The sequence below is a fragment of the Euprymna scolopes genome, chromosome 10 (assembly GCF_053919585.1).
Source record: "Euprymna scolopes isolate OS-2025 chromosome 10, ASM5391958v1, whole genome shotgun sequence".
Taxonomy (NCBI): domain Eukaryota; kingdom Metazoa; phylum Mollusca; class Cephalopoda; order Sepiida; family Sepiolidae; genus Euprymna; species Euprymna scolopes.
Window position 1 is genome coordinate 23,063,957 of NC_136491.1, and position 20,893 is coordinate 23,084,849.

Genomic DNA, 20,893 nt, shown 5'->3' on the forward strand with positions numbered 1-20,893 from the left:
GACAATTATTATTTTTGGTAACCAGAGTGCCCCCTTTTTGCCTACTTTTAGGGGAGCTGGTTTTTACCTCACAGTAAAAACGGCCTTGTGCCTAATTTGCTCAGTGGGGGAGCAAATAAATACCATCTGTTCCGGCAGATACTGCAAGCTATGACTAGCTATGACTAGCAGAGACCAGATATGGGGGCATCCCTACATGCCTGACCTTTAACCAGCTCCCATTTCCCTCCTCTCGGGAGCTGGTCCCCTTTTCCCCTTCCCCCTCCCTTCACTCCTCACATTAAAAATCGGCCTTGTGCCTAATTTGCTCGGTGGGGGAGCAAATAAATACCATCTGTTCCAGCAGATACTGCAAGCTATGACTAGCTAGGACTAGCTATGACTAGCAAAGACCAGATGTGGGGGCAACCCCACATGCCTGACCATTAACCAGCTCTCATTTCCCACCTCTCGGGAGCTGGTCCCCTTTTTCCCTTCCCCCTCCCTTCACTCTTCACATTAAAAATCGGCCTTGTGCCTAATTTGCTCGGTGGGGGAGCAAATAAATACCATCTGTTCCGGCAGATACTGCAAGCAAAGACCATATGTGTGGGCAACCTCACATATAAGACCTTGGTCAATATAGGGGCAACCCTTCATACCAATTGTCACTATCCAACTCCCCTACTCCCCGGGGAGTTGGTCCCCATTTCCCCTTCACTCCTCACATTAAAAATCGGCCTTGTGCCTAATTTGCTCGGTGGGGGAGCAAATAAATACCATCTGTTCCGGCAGATACTGCAAGCTATGACTAGCTATGACTAGCAAAGACCAGATGTGGGGGCAACCCCACATGCCTGACCATTAACCAGCTCCCATTTCCCACCTCTCGGGAGCTGGTCCCCTTTTTCCCTTCCCCCTCCCTTCACTCCTCACATTAAAAATCGGCCTTGTGCCTAATTTGCTCGGTGGGGGAGCAAATAAATACCATCTGTTCCGGCAGATACTGCAAGCTATGACTAGCAAAGACCAGATGTGGGGGCAACCCCACATGCCTGACCTTTAACCAGCTCCCATTTCCCACTTCTCGGGAGCTGGTCCCCTTTTCCCCTTCCCCCTCCCTTCACTCCTCATATTAAAAATCGGCCTTGTGCCTAATTTGCTCGGTGGGGGAGCAAATAAATACCATCTGTTCCGGCAGGTACTGCAAGCTATGACTAGCTAAGACTAGCAATGACTAGCAAAGACCAGATGTGGGGGCAACCCCACATGCCCAACCTTTAACCAGCTCCCACTTCCCACCTCTCCGGAGCTGGTCCCCTTTTCCCTTCCCCCTCCCTTCACTCCTCACATTAAAAATTGGCCTTGTGCCTAATTTGCTCGGTGGGGGAGCAAATAAATACCATCTGTTCTGCAGATGCTGCACAAAAGTTTATTGGTCCTTGGTCAATGTAGGGGAAACCCTTCATACTGAGACAATTCCTATTTTTTTGGATACTGCCAGAGTTCCCCCTTTTTACCCTTGTTTTAGGGGGAGCTGGTTTAAACCCACATTAAAAACGACCTTGTGTCTAATTTGCTTTCGTGGGGAAGCAAATAAATACAATTAGGAATTTGACCAAAAGATGGATAGGTGTCAATGGGAACGTCGTAGCCGTAATTGATGGTTGGTCAACAAATTCATTATTGAGAAGAGTAATTTGCATTATTTATTTATTTAGTTACCACCTGACGAAGGCCATAGGATGAGTTGGCTGAAACGTTGTGAAACAACAACTATAAAGATGAGGATAATAGTCCGCAATGAATAAACGGATAAAGTTCACCCGATCTCCCTCATTACCTACCTGTGCCGCAACAGATATCGAGAATGACATCGGTGGGTTTCAACTTGGCACTGTCCTTTATCACAGAATAGAGAACTTCAGCAGCACTTGTGTTAATTTGGAAAAAAGAATCGGGAGAGATTCGAAATTTGTAGCCAAGCAATGTTTCTGTTACATACGGCTGGCCATAGAGAAGCTCAAATGGAACAATGTGTGCATTTGTACGGCTCCTCGATCTAAGAAAAAGAGAAGAAAAAACCCCAGAAAAATATATTTAATAGCACAAAGACATTCTTGGACATTTATATCAATAATCATAAATAATGTAGTTTGCTTGAAGCATCTTTTAATCTATATATATAAAAGCGAAAATGTGTGTATGTATGTATGTGTGTTTGTGTGTATGTATGTATATATGTATGTATGTGTGTTTGTGTGCCCGCTAAAAACTTTTGACAGACAGAACAAAAATTGACAAACTTGGTATCATATTGAAGCTCCATCCTTCGCCCGAAAAATATTGAAAAATTGGCCAAAAACGTTAATTTTTTTTACCCTGAAATCAATGATTTTCTACGAAAAACCGTCCTCTCGTGACAAGATCGGTTCTACGCATGCGTCAGATGACGTCATGACCTGATTTAGTTTAAATAGTTGAAGAACTGACTGAATTTCATGTACGTCGTGTTAGCTCAGTTGGTTAGAGCATTGGGTCATTATCTAAACGTTGTGGGTTCGAATCGTCGTGTGAGATGTCTTCTTTTTTTTTTTCGATTTTTTAAATTTAAATATTGAACCAGTGTAATTTAAGCCATTTTTTACGTAACATTCGTTTTTCTGTTTTTTTTTTACTTCGCTTATTCTTAGGTTTTCATTAACACCCCCACCCCCGACCGACCACACACACCCAAAAACACCTGGGTACCAACCAATTTTTTAAATTTTAATATCGAAACAGGCTTATTTAAGCCATTTTTCACATGTTCTTTTTTTTTTTGTTATTAGTTTTAACGTTCATTTTTCTGTTTTCTTTTTTGTCCGATGTTTTTTCGATTTTTACATTTAACATCATTCGTTTGCCTTACGTTAGTTTTTTTTGTGTTTTTTTGTCCGATGTTTTGATTAGCCTCCCCACCGCCCGGGTACCCCCCGCTTAAGTTTTCTGTTTTCTTTTTTTACTTTGATTATTCTTAGGTTTTCATTAACAATCACACACACCTCCAAACACTCGGGCAACGCTAGGTACCCCCCCTTCCCCCAGCTAGTCTATATATATAAAAGGCAAAACGCGCGTGAGAGCTTTTGTATATCCAACAAAGGCTTTTTTCATTGGGGTTCCCTGGAGGATTACTATCGCTTAGAAGTGTTTATATACCCCCTAGATAATAATATCTAGGATTTGCGAATGTGTATCATGTCTAGATTTATTTACAGCAACTTTTACACAAGTCTTGCTATTTCGGCTTCTCACGTATTGATTTGGCTTTTTCGTATAAAAGCGAAACTGATGTGGAACTTAGGTGCGGGTCTCGGCCTCCGGGCAGAGAGTGTCCAGAAAGCAAATAGATGTTTGGTCAATGTTGGTTTTCACTGTCATATCAGACAATTGCTTTCATTTGGACACTCCCCTAATAAAGGAGGAGCTGGTTTTCTCAAACATGTTGGGGAAACAAAACCAAAGTTAGGTAAAATACAAACCCAAAAGAACTATCCCCCAGTTAAAATTAAGTGTGGAATTTCATTTCCTTTAACCTAATTAGATTAATTAGCATCTGCCATTTATAAACGTTAAATTGAAATTGGTTTCAGTTACTTTCCTTTCATGGGTGAGCGAGTAACTTATCCAGTTTTTCGCCTCAACGTTCCGGGTTCGATCTTACCTACCTACCAAAACTTTTTTGTATTTTTTCTTCTTCTTTTTATACCATGTTCATTGTTTTTTTTTGTTTTTGTTTTTCCGATTTTTCAAAAGTTTAACATAGGGTTTGGATCTACTCCCTCCACCCCAACACACACCTACAAACACCCAGGCAACGCCGGGTACCCCCCGCTAGTCTACATATATAAAAGGCAAAATGTGTGTGTATGCGTGTGTGTTTGTATGTCTCGCAAAAACTTTCGACAGAGGTGACAGATCCTCACAAGATCGATATCATTTTGAAGCTCGACCCTTCAGACGACAAATATAAAAAAATCGGCCCAAAACATTAATTTCTTCACCCTCAACTGGGAAGTTTTCTGCAGAGAGGGTCAGATTTTCCAACACCATTTCTGCAAGTCATCTTTTCTTTTCGATTGACTACGCTTAATTTGAGCGCTTTCAACTTCCGGTCGCGTCATGAAGCATCAGTAAGATATCAGATTTTCTTTCATTTTCTTTTCCGCCTTAGAGTCATGGGTTCAACTGCCTACTACCACTTTTTTTTTTTTAACACCTCTTTCCACCCTGGTTGCCTACTGTTGTTTTGATCCCCCTCCCCCTACTACCATTTTTTTTAACACCTCTCTCCACTTGGGGTTCCTTACTGCACCACTTACACACACCCGGGCGATGCCGGGTACCACCCCCTCTCTCCACTGCTGCTACCATTTTTTTTTTACCCCTTCAACCATCCGGTCTGCCTACTGTGGTTTTGAGCCCCCCCCCACTACTACCACTTTTTTTTTTAAACACCTCTCTCCATATTTTAACCCCCAACCCCCACACACTCACATCTCCACACCCGGGCAACGCCAGGTACCCCCACTAGTGTGTATATAAATGAAATTTGAATTTACAGAATGCAATACAATGCACAGGTGTAACAAATAAACACAAATTAAAACAAATTAAAATATACCATGCTATGCAGATTCACTTTTATTAATACAATATATGAAGGTCGTACCAAAAGTAAGGCCTCCTATTTTTTCAACACAAAAACTAAAATGAAGATCTACGAGGATGGGAGTGGTACCAGAATTCATTTTTTGCACATATTCACCACCATTCTCAATGCACTTTTGCAAGCGATTAACGATGTTTATGTATGGACGTCCAGAAAACGCTTTGTCATTCACATCTGTCGCCATTCTGAAATCGACGAACCATCTCCTGTGCTGACAACAACTGCATCATTTTCATAAATGATCAACAACAGATGCTAATGAATATTGATCAATTTTTTTCTGCATGGACTAATTCAATTCTTTTCTTGCAATAAAAAAATTCCTTTCCTATAATTTAACTATATATATATATATATATATATATATATATATATGATTTTCAGAATGTGAGAGATTATATATAATAAATTCCACAGCCAAACAACGTCGCAGCTCACAAGAGCCATGACAGTCAACGAACCGTCTTGGACTTCCGGTTCGTTGACTGTCATGGCTCTTGTGAGCTGCGACGTTGTTTGGCTGTGGAATTTATTATACAATCTCTCACATTCTAAAAATCCTATTATAAGTTGCTCGTTTGGTTAGCATTGCTGGATGGCGTCGTCCTTTCGAGTTAAAAACTCTTACTTGTGAGACATCGGCTTGGGTTATTGACTGGTTGGATGGCCGCGTCCCTTGTCGAGACGAAGTAGGTCCATTTCACAGTCGGATTTCGGCGTGGTTTGCTTGATCTGTGTTGGTTAATAGACATTCTTGTGTGCGGGGCGTTTGCTCAGTTGGTAGAGGGCTTGCCTCGCATGCAAGAGGCTCGGGTTTCGAATCCTGAGTTCGGATGTGTCTAACTGATGAGCCCAAATAGGGCGAAACTCGAGTCGTGGACTTCCGGTTCGTTGACTGTCATGGCTCTTGTGAGCTGCGACGTTGTTTGGCTGTGGAATTTATTATATATATATATAATTAAACTTACAGCAAGTCTTATTTTCTTGTGTTAAAATTTGTTTTCAGCATTTTGAACTTATTGTCCGGCAATTTTTTTAACTGCTTACCGTAAACTGTCGGAAGATGCCAACACAACTTGGGATCAGTACGTAAATTTAGTCCTCACATTCATGAGCAATGTTTCTGACAAAGGAGGAAAAAGTGCTGTTTTCTAAGTTAGAATCTATTCATCTAAGACTTATCGTTGGTTCGTTTTTACTCTGAAGTGGTACTTTTTCTGTTCGCATAGGATAGGAGCACACATTGAAATTCCAACATCATATTCTGTACCTCAACAGAACTTACACAAATCCATGACATGTTTTAAATTTAAATATTTTTAAGACAAGTCTTATTTCTCTCTGGACATAATTCTGATTTAATTAAACTGCAATCTATAAGGTAAGAGTAATATTGATACTGCGCGAGTTTTTTTTTTTTTAAATTCACGTTCACCCCTAACAAGGCACATCGCCACTTGGATGTAAGGGCTACTATTTGAAAAGATTAAAAAGATGTTTGTTTACATTACATTTAAACTTCTGTATATCAGTACAATCAGGAAAGCAAGTAGCAGGAAGGGCATTCCAAAATCTAGCTGTTCGAGGGAAGAAACTCTTAGAGTAGAAAGCCTTCTGGCATTTGGGGACCCAAACAGTAAAGGGGTATGATTTTGCTGCTAAGCAGGTTTGTTGGGGATATGTATTAATTATGTATGAAAAATTAAGGTACAACAAATGCATAACAAAACATGACAACAGCTCCTGCTGATTCTTTATTCGTGTGATATTTAGGCACATCATTTGAGCAACCTAGGATTCTTCTGTCAAGAACAATAGGCAACTGATTTTAATTTTGATTGACTGGCATTTTGCTATTTTGTTAAAAAAAATATGACTTGTTTATGTTTTACAAAGATTTTTAGCAAAAAAAAAGAAAAAAAAAACAGCTGGAACAATTTATCATACTTAAATATCACACGGATAGAAAATCAGCTGAAGTAGTTGTTATGTATTGTCATACATAATAACACTGTATACTGCACAATCCTTTTTTTGTGCTAAGAAATGCCATTTTCTTTTTGTAAAGATCTTTATTTCGAATTCTAATGGATCAACACTAACCAGCGGATCGCTAAGAAACAAAAATCTCTTACGTAGGCTGAAAGAACATAGTGTTTATGCCGCAGATTTTTCCCGGTCCATGCAAATAAAAATTCATCAACTCTTCCTTGGCTTCTTCCAAAACGGCCTGAGTTTAAAAAATAAATAAATAAATAAATAAATAAAAAGACACAACAAAACTAGAGAAAAAGAGAAGGTAAAGAAAAGAACAAAATTAAGGAAAATGAGAGAAAAAAAAGTTTAGAGTTACTTAATGCTGATTTCAGTAATTTTGGAAAAAAGTTTGGTGCTTGTTGAGATAGAGTCAACGGATGGAGTTTTTTTTAAATAGGTTCTTGTAACCCAAAACAATATTACTTACTAAATTATCATGTCGAAAATAATAATATATCCAAATATTACAAAGTTTTATCGAGCAGAAAAACTGTTATTGTGTTGTTAATAAAAAAAAAAAGGTTTATCATTATAGGCTAAAATGTTGGTCACCATTCAAAAGTGGCCAACATTTTAGCCTCTGAGTTATGTCCCTTGAGTTTGAAATCTTACCGTCTATGTTAAAACATCGACGCAAAAATGCAAGATGTTCATCACTGATAATCTACATAATCTCTACTCGGCTGGCAATTTCCTATTTCACATCTGCAAGGGAAATGCAGGTTGTTTAGGTTGGTAGGCATCAGAAAACCAGTGATCAAACAACAGGTGTTGTTTGATGCTGGGTCTAATTTATCGGCATGCATTGATCTCTCCTGCACAGGACATACATACTCGTGCACTATAAAGACCAAAGAAATTGAATCAATTCCTAGGATAATTGATAATATCATCATTATGAGTCGCACCTTCTGCTTGGTGCAAATTGTAAACCCATGTGATATATTTTTTGCCATTTTTTTTCGATCCAGTGGAAGTTGGTTGATGGACGCCCAACTGTTGAAAGATGTCCAATCAAAAACATTTTCTCTTCATCTTTTCCTTGGCTTTCCTCTGCCTCTTTTGTCTTCTAACATACCCTCAAGCCATAACTTTTACAGGCCAGTGGTTGATTGTTTAACATGGGCAAAAAGTTTAAGGGTTTTACTTTTAATTTTATCAAATAGAGAGGGTAGGGAAGTAGTTTGACAGGTTATGTCCCATAATGAAGCGTATTACATCATTTTGAAACACCTCAATGCGATTGGTCTATGTGATACAATCAAGGCCATATAAAACTACTGGGAGGACATAAATTGAATAAAATTTTACTTTAACAGTTATTGGCACCCTTCTGGATTTTAGAATGGTGCTGTGTTTTTGAAAAGCCGCCTAACCCAGCCCGATTCTGAGTTTCAATGTCGTCTCGTGATCACTGATTTCATTAAATGAATTGGGTGTCCTGTTTGATGGGTTTACTGTGAATAATCATGTTTAAGTTAAACTGTGATTTAGACATACATTCTGTTTTTTCTAGGTTTATTTCTAATCCTATCTCCTTTGTATTCTTTGCTAATACATTCACAAAAACTTGAAGTTTATGTGTGCATTCATTAACAAGAGCAATGTCAGTTATAGAAAACCCACTTTGACAAGTCTCTTCTGTCTTAAGCTTAACAGCAGTTAATGCAACAAGATTACTGAAAGCATATCTCCTTATTTAACACCCTTTTTAATGTTTACAGCTAAACCCAAGGTCAGTTTGTATAAAAGCCCATGTAAAGTGATTTTAGAAGATTAATGTAGTTTTTATTGAGAGGGTTTTTATCTAAAATCGACCAAAGTTTGTCTAATTTGATACTATCGAAAGTTTTTGCAAAAATTGATAAAAATGATGTATAATGGGTTACTAAACTCAATTGATTTTGCAATCAATTGGCTAATTGATAACATATGCTATATATATTTATTTTTTGGTACTTGTGTATAAAATTAGACCCTAACTTTCAAACATTCCAGCAGGTCTGTCAACTGAGGTATGGAAATACAAGATGGATACAATACGTCCGATATTCTTCAAAACTGCTTATTTATATATTTGAGTAAAATATTAAGATATTGTTTCTTAATATATTTTTTCCAACATATTTCCATTTTTTTTTTTTTTTTTAAATATATTAATGTTTTTTTTAAAATATACTTTATTTAAACCAGTGCAATCTATTACGACTGTCGCCAATTTAAAAATAAATGTTTCAGCAATACCATTTACTGGATTCGTACTTATGCTGTTTGAATTTAATGGTTTTTTTTAACATATGTGAAATATTCACATTTTAAAACTGTTAAACTATTTTCTGTTACACATTCACTTTTGACAAACTATATAACATATTAAAAATAGTTATTGAAAAGATATGCAATTAAAAAATAAAAAATTAATTGATAAAAAGAAGTTTACATATTTTTATATATTTTTATTATGACGAGGTAAAAAACAAAACAAAAAAAAACATAGAATATATTTGAAAATTGTATCCATTTTGTGCCTCCATACTTCAATTGACAAATGCAGGCGCCACCTTCTGGCGTGTTTGAAAGTTAGGGTCGGGTTTTATGCACAATTACCTATTTTTTCCTTGCAAAAAGATCCATAAAGAAACCAATAAAAACTTCTTTATTGCTCATTTTTAGCTAATATAAATGTCTCCTCTCATCATCTAGGACATAAGCTCACTAACACTCTTCTCTATTGTTTCAGAGTGTATAGAGTGAACAGCATTCTTTAGTGGAAGTAAACTTGTATGAAACTTGGAGGCCACACTCAGACTTCATCAAGATCGTCAGTGCCGTGCGTAATCAGTCTCTTCGCCCATACCTCATCGACTAAGGAAAGGTATGCTATTCATCTATGCTGTTCACTCTACACTCTTCTCTGAAAAAAACGCTTCTGCTCCCAAGTATGAAATCTTAATTGTTTGTTAATCCTTAGTAACTTCAGTAAAAGCATAAGCACACTGCTCTCCACCATATTGAAAACTGACAACACCTTTGGAAATTCAAGTCTTTCAGGACCACAACTAGTGAAGACGTGATAGAGTCCTTCTTACCAGTCATCAGGCTGTCGGAAGACGCCTCTGTCAGCACCCTACCAGGGGCGCCAGAGGACTCTCCTGCCACCCTGCCAGAAGTCGATGCTGGTAATCCAACAGATAGTCGAATACGTAAGTCCAGCGACAAAAATTTTTATGACGTGCCATCGAGCCCTTCTGAAATCCTTCCAGCTACTCCTCATGCTTCTGACTCAGCTAGAGATTCTGGCACTCCCGAGAACTCCGTACTGGTCGCACATGCGACCACTCCCAAGAACGCTGGAGCTAGAAATGACATCACCCCCAAGAACACGCATGCAATTGCCAAGAAGGCCTCCAAGGCCTTGAGCCGATTGATGCCACACAACGCTCCTGGTGCTTCAGAAAATGCGCCAGCAAGTAGGTTGCGGCCCCGGCACAACCAAGACTAGTGATTTCATCACCAGTCGACATTGTACAGTGTATATAGCTTCAGAGGACTTTTGTACAGAATTTTTTTGTTGTGCCCGCAAAAAACTCGCCGTGGGTGGGGGAGATAGCTAATGTAAATGTCTCCTCTCATCACCTACGACATAAGAACATTTTAGTTTTTGCGCAAGTGAGAATAGTCTGAACAGCGCACATTGTGACATAAATAGAAGAAACTGTCAGCAGCTGTATTAAGTTCAATATCAGAATTTTGATTGTCCATGCTCATGTGAAAAAGAATGCTCAGCATTCTTTAGTGGAACTGAACTTGTATGGAACTTGGAGGCCACACTTAGACTTCACCAAGACTGTTAGTGCCGTGTGTAATCAACCCTCGTCAGTCTCTTCGCTCATACCTCATCGACGAAGGCAAGGTGTGCTACTCATCTAATTTTAATGAAATTTAAATTACAGACAAATCACATAATACTGAGTGCAAATAATATTTGTTAGCATGGGGAAAAAATAATAACTTTCAATTATTTACTTGTCTTTTTTACCATCCTCTTGCCGATGCTGAGGAAATCTGAAATCTTTGGATTATTTGGACTATTGTTCCTATCTTAAGGGTAGGAGATGATGGTGGTCTAGTGGTTAACAACATGGACAGATGACCTGGGTGTTCCAAGTTCAAATCCAGTTTGTTTTACAAAAAATCACTTTCACTTAGGATGTTGGCAACCTTCACATGGTTCCTCCTGTAATCCCCAATGTCTTTCTAGAAAGAATTCTGACTAGAAAAATATTAGGGAAACCAATGCCAACAACAGAATTTTTGAATTCATATAATAATGATGATGATGATGATGATGATGATGATTTTGAGGGTTATTTTTCACAACGTTTCGGTTGATATAACCTTTCATCTTCTTCAGGTGTATCTTGTCAAACTCTGGAATCTTCCTGTCGAACTTGTGAATCTGTACGGAATTTCGAATGGAACTCTTTATTTGATCCATGGGGTAGAATGCTCTAATTTTCCGTCAGTCATGACTGAGTAGAAGACGTAAATAACTCGCACTGAAGGTTGAACCATCAGCCCCTCAGAAAAGTGTATTTTATCAAGTACCTTATCCACTATGCCATGAGTATTTATCCTTTTTGTGCAGATTCCAAGAAACCTGTCTCTTCTACACATATAGAGATTCACAACATTTTTCAAGCTTGCACCTCTATTTTAAAAATTAAAACAATGGAAAGATTATATATAAAAAAAAAACATCTGCAGTGGATGTGATTTTGCGTGTACCAGATTTCTGTAATGTTGGCTTGGGCTACATAAAGGGCAGCTGACATAAACCTCTGGAAAATGCTGAGTGTTGATCAAATTTAAAAAATACATGGACACAAAAAAATAACTTTTATTGAATACTAATTACAATGAAAAAAAATAAAAAAAATATAACAACAACTTACTGTAAGTTTCATAAATAAATTTGTTTCTTTAATTTTTTGTTTAAAATAGAAACATTTTTTTAGGGTTACGGTTGGATTAATTAAACTTGTGTGCGATTATAAACTAAATTTGTTTAGAGTTAAGGTTAGTTTTTTTCTTCTTCTAAGTTATCAAAAGTCGTCTGCTTGGATTTTTATTGGCTAAGCATGTTTTTTTGTCACCTTTTCATTAGCTGAGCAACATGATCAGTGCTCAGTATATTCTGGTGGTTTGTGTCAGCTGCCGGTTAAGCTTGAATCAACATTTAGGGAAATCTGGCGTGCAAAGTGCAAGAGTATCAACAACGTAACCAACTTCAAGAGAGTTATACAGCGGAATCAAATCAAATTGTAAGAAAAGATAAGTTAGGATTTTTTTTGAATTGAAATGGGGAGAAGCTTCTGAGAGACTGATAGATTAGTTGGGGATGGATAGATGCATAAATGTCTGTTTCTTCAGTGGTGAATGATTTGAACGAAAAAAATAAAAGCATTTTTTACAACAAAAACTCCATTCCTTATACCAGGGGAAGTAACTCTTGTACTGACAAAAACAATGCAAATTGTGTCGTTTCCTTCAAATACAGATACGATTTATGTAAAAATTGAAATCTACAATACATCAATTAATAATATTTTCAAGACTTTAGGGGTTTTTGGAGGGTATAATATAGGCACAACCTCTTATTTGAAATTTCAAATATTTCAGATCTACATTAAATTTAATAAAATGAAGCAAGTTTCTCTAAATTTAAATATCTTCTTAAGACTCCCTTAAGCTTTAACCTTAAATTTTAAACATTTCCTATAGTGAAAACTATGTAATAGATTTTGATATGAAATTGAAATAAGGATTCTAGACATAAGAGTTCGTAGCATTGTTTTGATTTTAATTTTTGTAAAGAGAGATAAAAGTGGTGCAAAACTATTCTATTCAGGGAATTAATTTTACCAGTTTTGAAGCGAGTATTCTTCTAAGTTATTAAGAAAATATGAAGTCAAATTAACTTATGTATATTATTATTTTTTATATTGTCACTAAAACATTTCTTTATACCAAATTGTAAAATACTTAGGAAGAAAAAAAGATGGGGTAGTATTTTTTAATTTAAATAATTGATTCTTATTTAGAATTCAATCTAATTAAAAAATTAAAAGATACAGAAAAAACATTATGATGTCATGGAATAAATATTCCATATTTCAAAAATCACGTAAATTGATTAAGTAGTTTTATTTTTAACTAAGAAAATCAAGTTTTATGAGTAGGCAAACAGAGACTATTTTGAAAAGAAAAAAACAAGGGCAGCTAAGTCTACATTAATTAAAAACTTGTACGACTTGTAAAGCTACTGATTTCACATTAATTGCTTTGAATGATTTAAAAATGATTTTCTTCATAAAAATAAAACTACGCGATCAATTAACGTGAGTTTTGGAATATGACATTTCCGTTTTGTGATGGGCACATACATTATAAAGATTTTTTTGTAGTTTTTGTTTTTTTTGATTATATTGAATTGTAGACAAGAACCAAATTTGATTAAATGTTAATTTTAAATCTAAATAAGATAAATTTATGTTACTTGTTTTGATTGGACTATTGTTCTTATCTTAAGTTTTGTTTGTGTAACGTTTTGCTCGGATTGGCCTTCGACCGTCCTCAGACATATTGGTTGGTATTTGAAAGAGAAAAGTTACTGGTTCCATAAATATTTTTATATTTTTTGAATTAGTCTATATTTTATGGTTATTGTTTTGTATTTGTGAAAAAAATTTGGTTGACAAAGGGGAGGGAACTCTAATAAAGATCGACAGTGGATTATCTCCCTTCCATCACTTAAATTTTAAGGGTGTTCCATAAAATGGAGACTAACTCAAAGAATACGAAAATATCTACAGAGCCAGTAACTTTTCTCCTTTCTTTTTGAAGACAACAACCAACATGCCTGAGGACAGTCGAAGGCCAATCCGATTGAAATGATGCACAACTAACACTCGAGATGAGAACAATAGTCCGATCGATGCAAGTAATATAAATAATCTCCCTCATCTCAAAAATTCAAAAAGATCAATTCCGTCAAATTTTTCAAACAGTAAAAGGATAACAACTTGTTACAGTAATTACACAACATTTGTACATAAAACGTTTATTTCAATATAAAATGACCTAACAAGGGTTGACATGCCATAGAATCAGTGGAATAATAAATCCATAAATGATAATAGTTTACCTGCGGCGATTTTTGAGGGTGGAATATGACATATGATAACGACTCATCTGAAGAAGTTGTCCGTGTGCAGATAAGGCGCCAGTGACCAGAGTTATGATAAAGTTGATCGCCAGAAGGATGTAAGGTGAAAGGTTCAAATTTACTTGATCTTATGAACTCTTCAAAGACCTAAAACAGAAACAAAGATATTCAAATTTTAGTTTAATTTTACCCCCTCCTTCGTCAAAAAAAAAAAATTGAATAAATAAATAAATAAAAATTAGATTCTGTGAAAAGTTTAATACACACACACACACACACACACACATATATATTTTATTCAATTTAGGTAAACAAAATTACCATTAGTCGTGACAATAAATTCAATGGTTTTTACTTTGGGATATTTTTAACCTTGAACACATTTACATATATATATTTTATATTTTTTAGAGGGAATTAGACCTGGAGTCTAAAAAGCAGAGTTTATTTTAATGTATTAGTAAATGTATTAACAATGCCCATTGTACTGTAGACATATAATAAGCTCAATAGGTATAGGTATCATAGATCTATATTAATATTGAGTAAAACGATTCATAATTGTGAATCAAAAATCAGTTTCAAAAGGAAAAACAAACAAAATCAACTCAATTGTACGATCGTTTCGGAAACGATGTTCATTTTATTGAAATTAACAATAAGTATTGACAATAATTTGACAAAGTTTTATCCTTTAAAACATAGTCTGCTCATCAGCAAAAATAGGGGGAGGGAGGGGAAGAAGTTAAAGACACCAAAATAAAACTAGCATTTTAGTTGTGAGTAAGGCAGGTATTCCTGGAAATATTTAAAAACAAAATAAAGGAAACGAAGTTATTAATTTTATGTTGATAAATAAAATAAAATAGAAAATTAGGAATAAGGTTAAAAGAAAAAATTATTTTTATATAAAAAAAGAAATATATATATATATATACTTTATTTATCTCCATCATAAAATTTGTTTTAAGTTCAGTTTTATAATGGAGATAAATAAGGTATATATATATAAGTTTTATATATATATATATTTATTGAGGTTTCCTATTTTTTTTATTTAAGAGTTTATCCCTATCCTTAAATTTTGTGTTGAAGAGCTTTTCATTTAAGCAAAGAACAAGGTGAATTTACTTCTTCTTTTTTTTTTTTTTTTTTTTTAAGATTTCTCAGTTAACAATTGGTGTTAAGTTTTTACTTGTTAGATCAGAGAATTTTTTTGTGGTGTACTTTAGTCACTATCATCAAATGATGTTTTATCTCTATAATTTGGGTTTAGGAAGGAGCTTTTATGACCTGTATATCTCTGTTTAAAAGTATTGCTAGTTTGACTGATGTAGAATTTGCAATGGTGGGGTCCTCCTTAGCTCTAATAATTAGTTTGGTAAATTACAGAGGTTGTGAGGCAATTTTCTTTAAGGGGGCATTTAGATTTATCAATACAACTGCATGTTTTTATTATTCTATTCCCCAGATTGTATTCTGTGTCTTTACTTAAAATTTTGTTATTATGTTTTTTTAATTATTTTTTCTAAGTTATTGCCTCAACTGTAGCTTAATTTAATAGTGTTGTTGGGGGGGATGTAGCTTAATAAGAGTAATGAATTTTCTCGCAAGGACAGCATGATGTGACCATCAAAGTTTAACAGTTTAACATCTTTCATTGAAAAATATATTTTATATTCTACACCTATACACCAATTGTCACTGTTGATTTAGTATTATTTGGCTAGGCTAGTTTACAGGAAAAAAATGGTGATACATTAATACGTTATTTGGATCATCTGTAATGATAAAAGTTTGATTTCCTTAAATCAATGTTTGCATGGATGGCATTTTTGTACTTACTCTGGAAATTTCTTTGTGCTTTTTACTGATGTTTGATAAGTATTTGACAGGAACACAGAACGAATTGCAACCTGAAAGACAGATTAAATGATGTTTCTTTTAGCGCATTTAATGAGTTTATAGGTGGCATTTTATTTTTGACATACCAAGAAGAACATAGGTCACATAAACATATAAGATCCTCAGAGTTTTAGAATCATATAAATAAAATAAAAAAATTATATAGGCAAATTTTTATACCAAAAATAAAATGCATTTCTCTTTAACATTTTCCCAGATTAACCCAAATACTGACAAGATATTCTGAACATTTATTTACAATCCTGAATATTTGAATTCTATCACTTAAACTAAATCTACTAGCCACCCAGTTTCTATGAGTCTTTGGGTTTTTTTAGTTCTTTGCACAGTTTTGTTATTCTTATGTTTATTTCTAAATACAATCCACTAAATTTTTTTGTGGTGTATTTTAGTCACTATCATCAAAATATAAACAAATACTTGTTCTTTAGTTTATTTCTGTATTGTATTCAAATTTTCAAATTAAAATGGATACTGAGAAAGAAACAACTTTTTTTTTAATGAATATGAATGATTTCATTTGAAAATAAACTTTCCCTTTATAAAACCAATGCTTTGAAAAATGTAAATGAAACAGTTTTTGGCAAAAACAAATGAACTTAGATTTCATTCTATTTTTCCTTCAATTCAATATATATATATATATATATATATATATATATATTACAAAACTTTGTTGAAATTCAAAAACTTACATTTTCTCTTTTTTATAACTTATGTTTATTTCATCTTGGATCTCCTCATTACGGCCGTTTCGCTAATGGGATGGCAATTTTATGATTTTATATGTTCATAAAAATGTCCTTTCTCATCACCTCATCAGATGTGATTTCCGTTCGATGCTACCAACAAAAAGCTAATTTTGTACATGATAAACCTGGTGCTTTTGTTTTGGGAAAAGAAATTCCATCCCTATGTTGTTACAGGTCGGCAATCTATGATTCTTTGGAACTTTGGCACGGTACCCAAGATGGCCGACCTGTAACAATGTGGAGATGAAATTTCTGCCTTTGTTGTATACTAACAGGTCACCACATATCAAGGTCAAAGACAACTTGAGCTAATACTCAGAGTATTAATAACAGACGTAATTAATGTTAAGTCTATATAACTTCCAAAATAATTGATAATTTTAAAATGACATAATTCATTTAATCAAGTATAAAAGGGCTAACTAAGCAAATGAAAAAAAAAGGTTAAATCATGAATTATTTACATCATACGCATCCAAGTTAACTTTATCCCAACTTCATATCAAGCGACCACAAACAATAACAAACATGTCTAATTAAAAGTTGGCCGTACCAGTTTTCAGTTGGAGCATAAAAGTAGTATATTTTTGGTTGTCTTTTTGGACTCATTTTGACTGAAATCAGACCGTCACTCTCTGCTATTTTTTAAGATGGCTAATTCTGTATCAGTCTAAAGTATGGTTTTAGGCAGTTCTAGGAGGTCCATCTTCCTAGACTTTACCTTCTCACCCTTTGAGTAATTGCTAATCATCTGCGGTAAGAAATACTAAGGGGACTATTCAGGCAATTTTTGTTCAGCCAGAGTGCTCTTCTTCTAGAGCGTTAGTTTCCAAATCCCACTTTCAGATCTTGTGTTATATCTCCCGCTGTAGGAGAAAGATAAATAACTAGTTGCCATAAATAAAGCACAGGCAAAATAATAATAAAAAAAAAATAACTAGGGGCTACAGAAAATCTGTTCTTGATAGAGGAATATAAAAAGCAGTGATAATAATAACTAATATGGACATAAATTATTTTTAATCTATATATTAATACGATACCATGTGTGTTATTTTCTGTGTCATGCTTACATCTGGGTCATTTAATTGTTATGTACTTACATTTCTTGTCATGAATAATTTTACTAAGAATTTTTCATAAGTTTTGGTTTCAGTTTCGATTATAGCTGATGGCACTTAAGTCATCTATTTTTTTTAAAATAATTTTATCAAGAATTCATAAGTTTTGGTTTCAGTTTCGATTATAACTGATGGCACTCCAGTAATCTATTTTATAAATAATTTTATCAAGAATTCTTCATAAGTTTTGGTTCTGGTTTCAATTATAGCTGAAGGAACTCAAGTTATATATATATATATATATATTGTTCATACATTTTTATTTCAGTTTCAATTCAAGCTAATGCACCCATGTCATATGGATATATTTTTTTTATTTTTGAAATCGTAACTTTATAACATATAAAAATCGATAAAACATTAACTCTATAATAATATATATGAAATCTGAAAGAATTAAAATATCATATTTAAGCATATTTTATGATCGGGTTTTGTGCTAGCTTAGATAAATACTTTTGCAGTTTTAACAAAAAAGCTACAATAATATCAGAGCATCTCCATTTACACTGAACATCTACAGAATGCCAACATCAAAATATTACATATGAATGAGTCCTCTGTGGAATTTCCACAGGTCCCACTAGTGAAATACTATTGGAACTTCAGAAAGTATTTATTTTGCTTTACCTATTCACTTGTGACCTATACGCATTAAAAACTTTTTTTGATGTTTAAAAGTTTTGATCATATTTAATGTACCATAAATACATAGTATTGGATTGGTAAAGTGTGTTCAGCCATTTTGATTGGTTTGATTATTTAAAGCAAAATCTGGTCATTTTGGCAAAAGTTTTTATGCTTCAAGTTCTTGATATCTTCAAATATTTATTCATAACGTTTGGTTTGGTTAATTTGTACAACAACATATCAACCCTTTTCAGGTTATTTAATGCCGAATCCAATCATAGGAAATAGTAATCATACACCAAGGATGGTTTATAACGGGGAAAAATTTTTGCTTGGCTGGATGAATAACATGTATAGGCATATCTCGGCAACTTGAAATGCAAACTGTTCATTTTAACTTGCCGACATGTTTTTATTTTTGCACATACCTAAATTCAATTCATTTTTTAAAGTCATTTAATATTAAATCTTTCTTACCTATCTTTCAATAGCTACATCGGTAGGAAACACGGCTAAAGCGCTAAATGTTTTGGTTTTGATTCTAGTTGATGACACCCAAATCATTTTTATTTTTTAACTTTTGAAATCACTATTAGGTACAATATAATATTCAATAAAGAACTGGTTCTATAATATGAAATCTGCATGAATTAAAATATATTTACAACCTGAAAAGGTCAGACCCACTTCCCCTTTCAGTACCCAATAAAATGATGCCAAAAATATTGCAACACTTTTATGCAATACTTTGAATCAACTATTAATATTTGTTATATACTGAATATATACTTCAATGATTTCAAATTTGCGTTGAATTTGATCCATAGTCATTAGACACCAATGAAACAACAAACTCTGAATTTTAGTTTCTTGTTAAGACCTTTTAAACTTAAGCGTTAAATTTTAGACATTTACTAGAACAAAAATTATGGAATGGAGTTTGATTAAAATTAGAATAAGAATTTTAGACATAAGGTTTAGTGTCATATATTTTGATTTTACACACTATAAATATACTAGACTGAATGGGCAAAAGTTATAAACTGTTTTCTTTATACTTTATTTTAAACTAGACGGTGTGCCCGGCATTGCCTGGGTGTTTGGAGGTGTGTATTGAGCAAAAAAAAAAAAAGTGGTAGTAGGCAGGCAGGCAGGCAGGCTTGAACCTGTACCGCAAAAAAGGAAAAGAATGTGGAAAAAAAAAAAAAAATAAGTGACATCTTTGCTGTTGCATCCATCGCCAAATCGGAAGTGGCGAAGGTTTAAATAGTCAATCATAAAGAGGGGATGCCTTTCAAAAATATCGTCGAAAAAAGCGCCCCCCCCTCCTTGTAGAAAAGTGCCCAGTTGAGGGTGAAGGAATTAATGTTTTTAGCCAATTTTTCAATATGTGTTGTCTGAAGGGTTGAACTTCAAACGATACCAATCCCTTGAGGATCCATCACCTCTGTCGAAAGTTTTAGGCAGACATACAAAACGTACATACATTTAAACAGGTGAGATTTATATTACAGACTAGCGGGGGGTACCTGGCGATGCCCGGGTGTCTTTAGGTAAATCAGGGTTGTCCAAACTTTATGGGACGCGGGACGCATTCGGCAAGGAAATTAGATTGCGGGCCGCGGTTGACATTTTTCCTCTTATGCACTGTCTCACCGTACCAGATGTAAAGTAAAACACGTACATGTAAATGAATCTTTATATTTATCATAAAAACATATTCCCGGAGAATAGATTAAAGAAGCTAAGATGTGAATACTACGAATAAAAGAGTTTGGGAAATTTTGAGCAAGATCAGTAGACCAGGAAACCTTAAAAATAACTGACAAGTATGAATAAGAATAAACCATAAATTTATCTGTAAAAAAAATTTAAGGAAGCACGTAAAACAGTACAGTTTACTTAAAATTCAGTGAGATGGGTGTGCCTGTATTTTGGAAGCCAACTCCTTTGTGTCAATGTCAACTGAGGTTAAGGTTAAACGAAGGCAGAGATGTTTGATTAAGTAGATTCCTCTCTTTGGATTTAATCGACTTCATTGCGGAAAATGCTGCTTCACAAAGGTAGGTACTGCCAAACATTGACAGCAAGTGCAATCCAAAACGGCGTAAATTAGGATAATGCTCTTCAGAAAGAAGAAGCCAAAATTGAGTGATTGGCAGTGTAGCTTTGCTTAATAAAAACTGGTCACTTTGCAAGTCACACAATTCAAGCTGCAAATCTTCATCGGCTTCTGATATAGTTATAGTCAGCGGAGCATTGAATACATTGAAGTTTTTCTCAAGGTGCTGGAAATCTTGAAATCGCTTGTTGAAGTCTTCAATCAGGGTATCAAGAGTTTCAACAAAGCAGCAGAAGTTATTGTCCTCTATTTCTTTAGAAATAACATCACAACTTGGAAAGTGAATCAGAATGTTACTTTGCAGATTACTTTTGAAGAGACTTAATTTTTTGCGGAAGCCATCTATGAAACGATACAGAGAAACAATTGTTTGATTCCTACCCT

At 34.5% G+C, this 20,893-nt stretch overlaps 1 protein-coding gene across 1 annotated transcript in view; it reads right to left on the bottom strand.

The window, feature by feature from the left end:
• Positions 1–20,893, bottom strand: part of LOC145285864 (tRNA (uracil-5-)-methyltransferase homolog B-like) — a 61,980-nt gene that overhangs the window by 19,523 nt on the left and 21,564 nt on the right. The window contains exons 7-10 of the mRNA XM_080134308.1: positions 15,804–15,874; positions 13,938–14,105; positions 6,829–6,923; positions 1,827–2,041 (exon numbers count right to left, since the gene is read on the bottom strand). Of these exons, the coding sequence (XP_079990434.1) occupies positions 1,827–2,041; positions 6,829–6,923; positions 13,938–14,105; positions 15,804–15,874 (549 nt within the window). The remainder of the gene's footprint in view (positions 1–1,826; positions 2,042–6,828; positions 6,924–13,937; positions 14,106–15,803; positions 15,875–20,893) is intronic.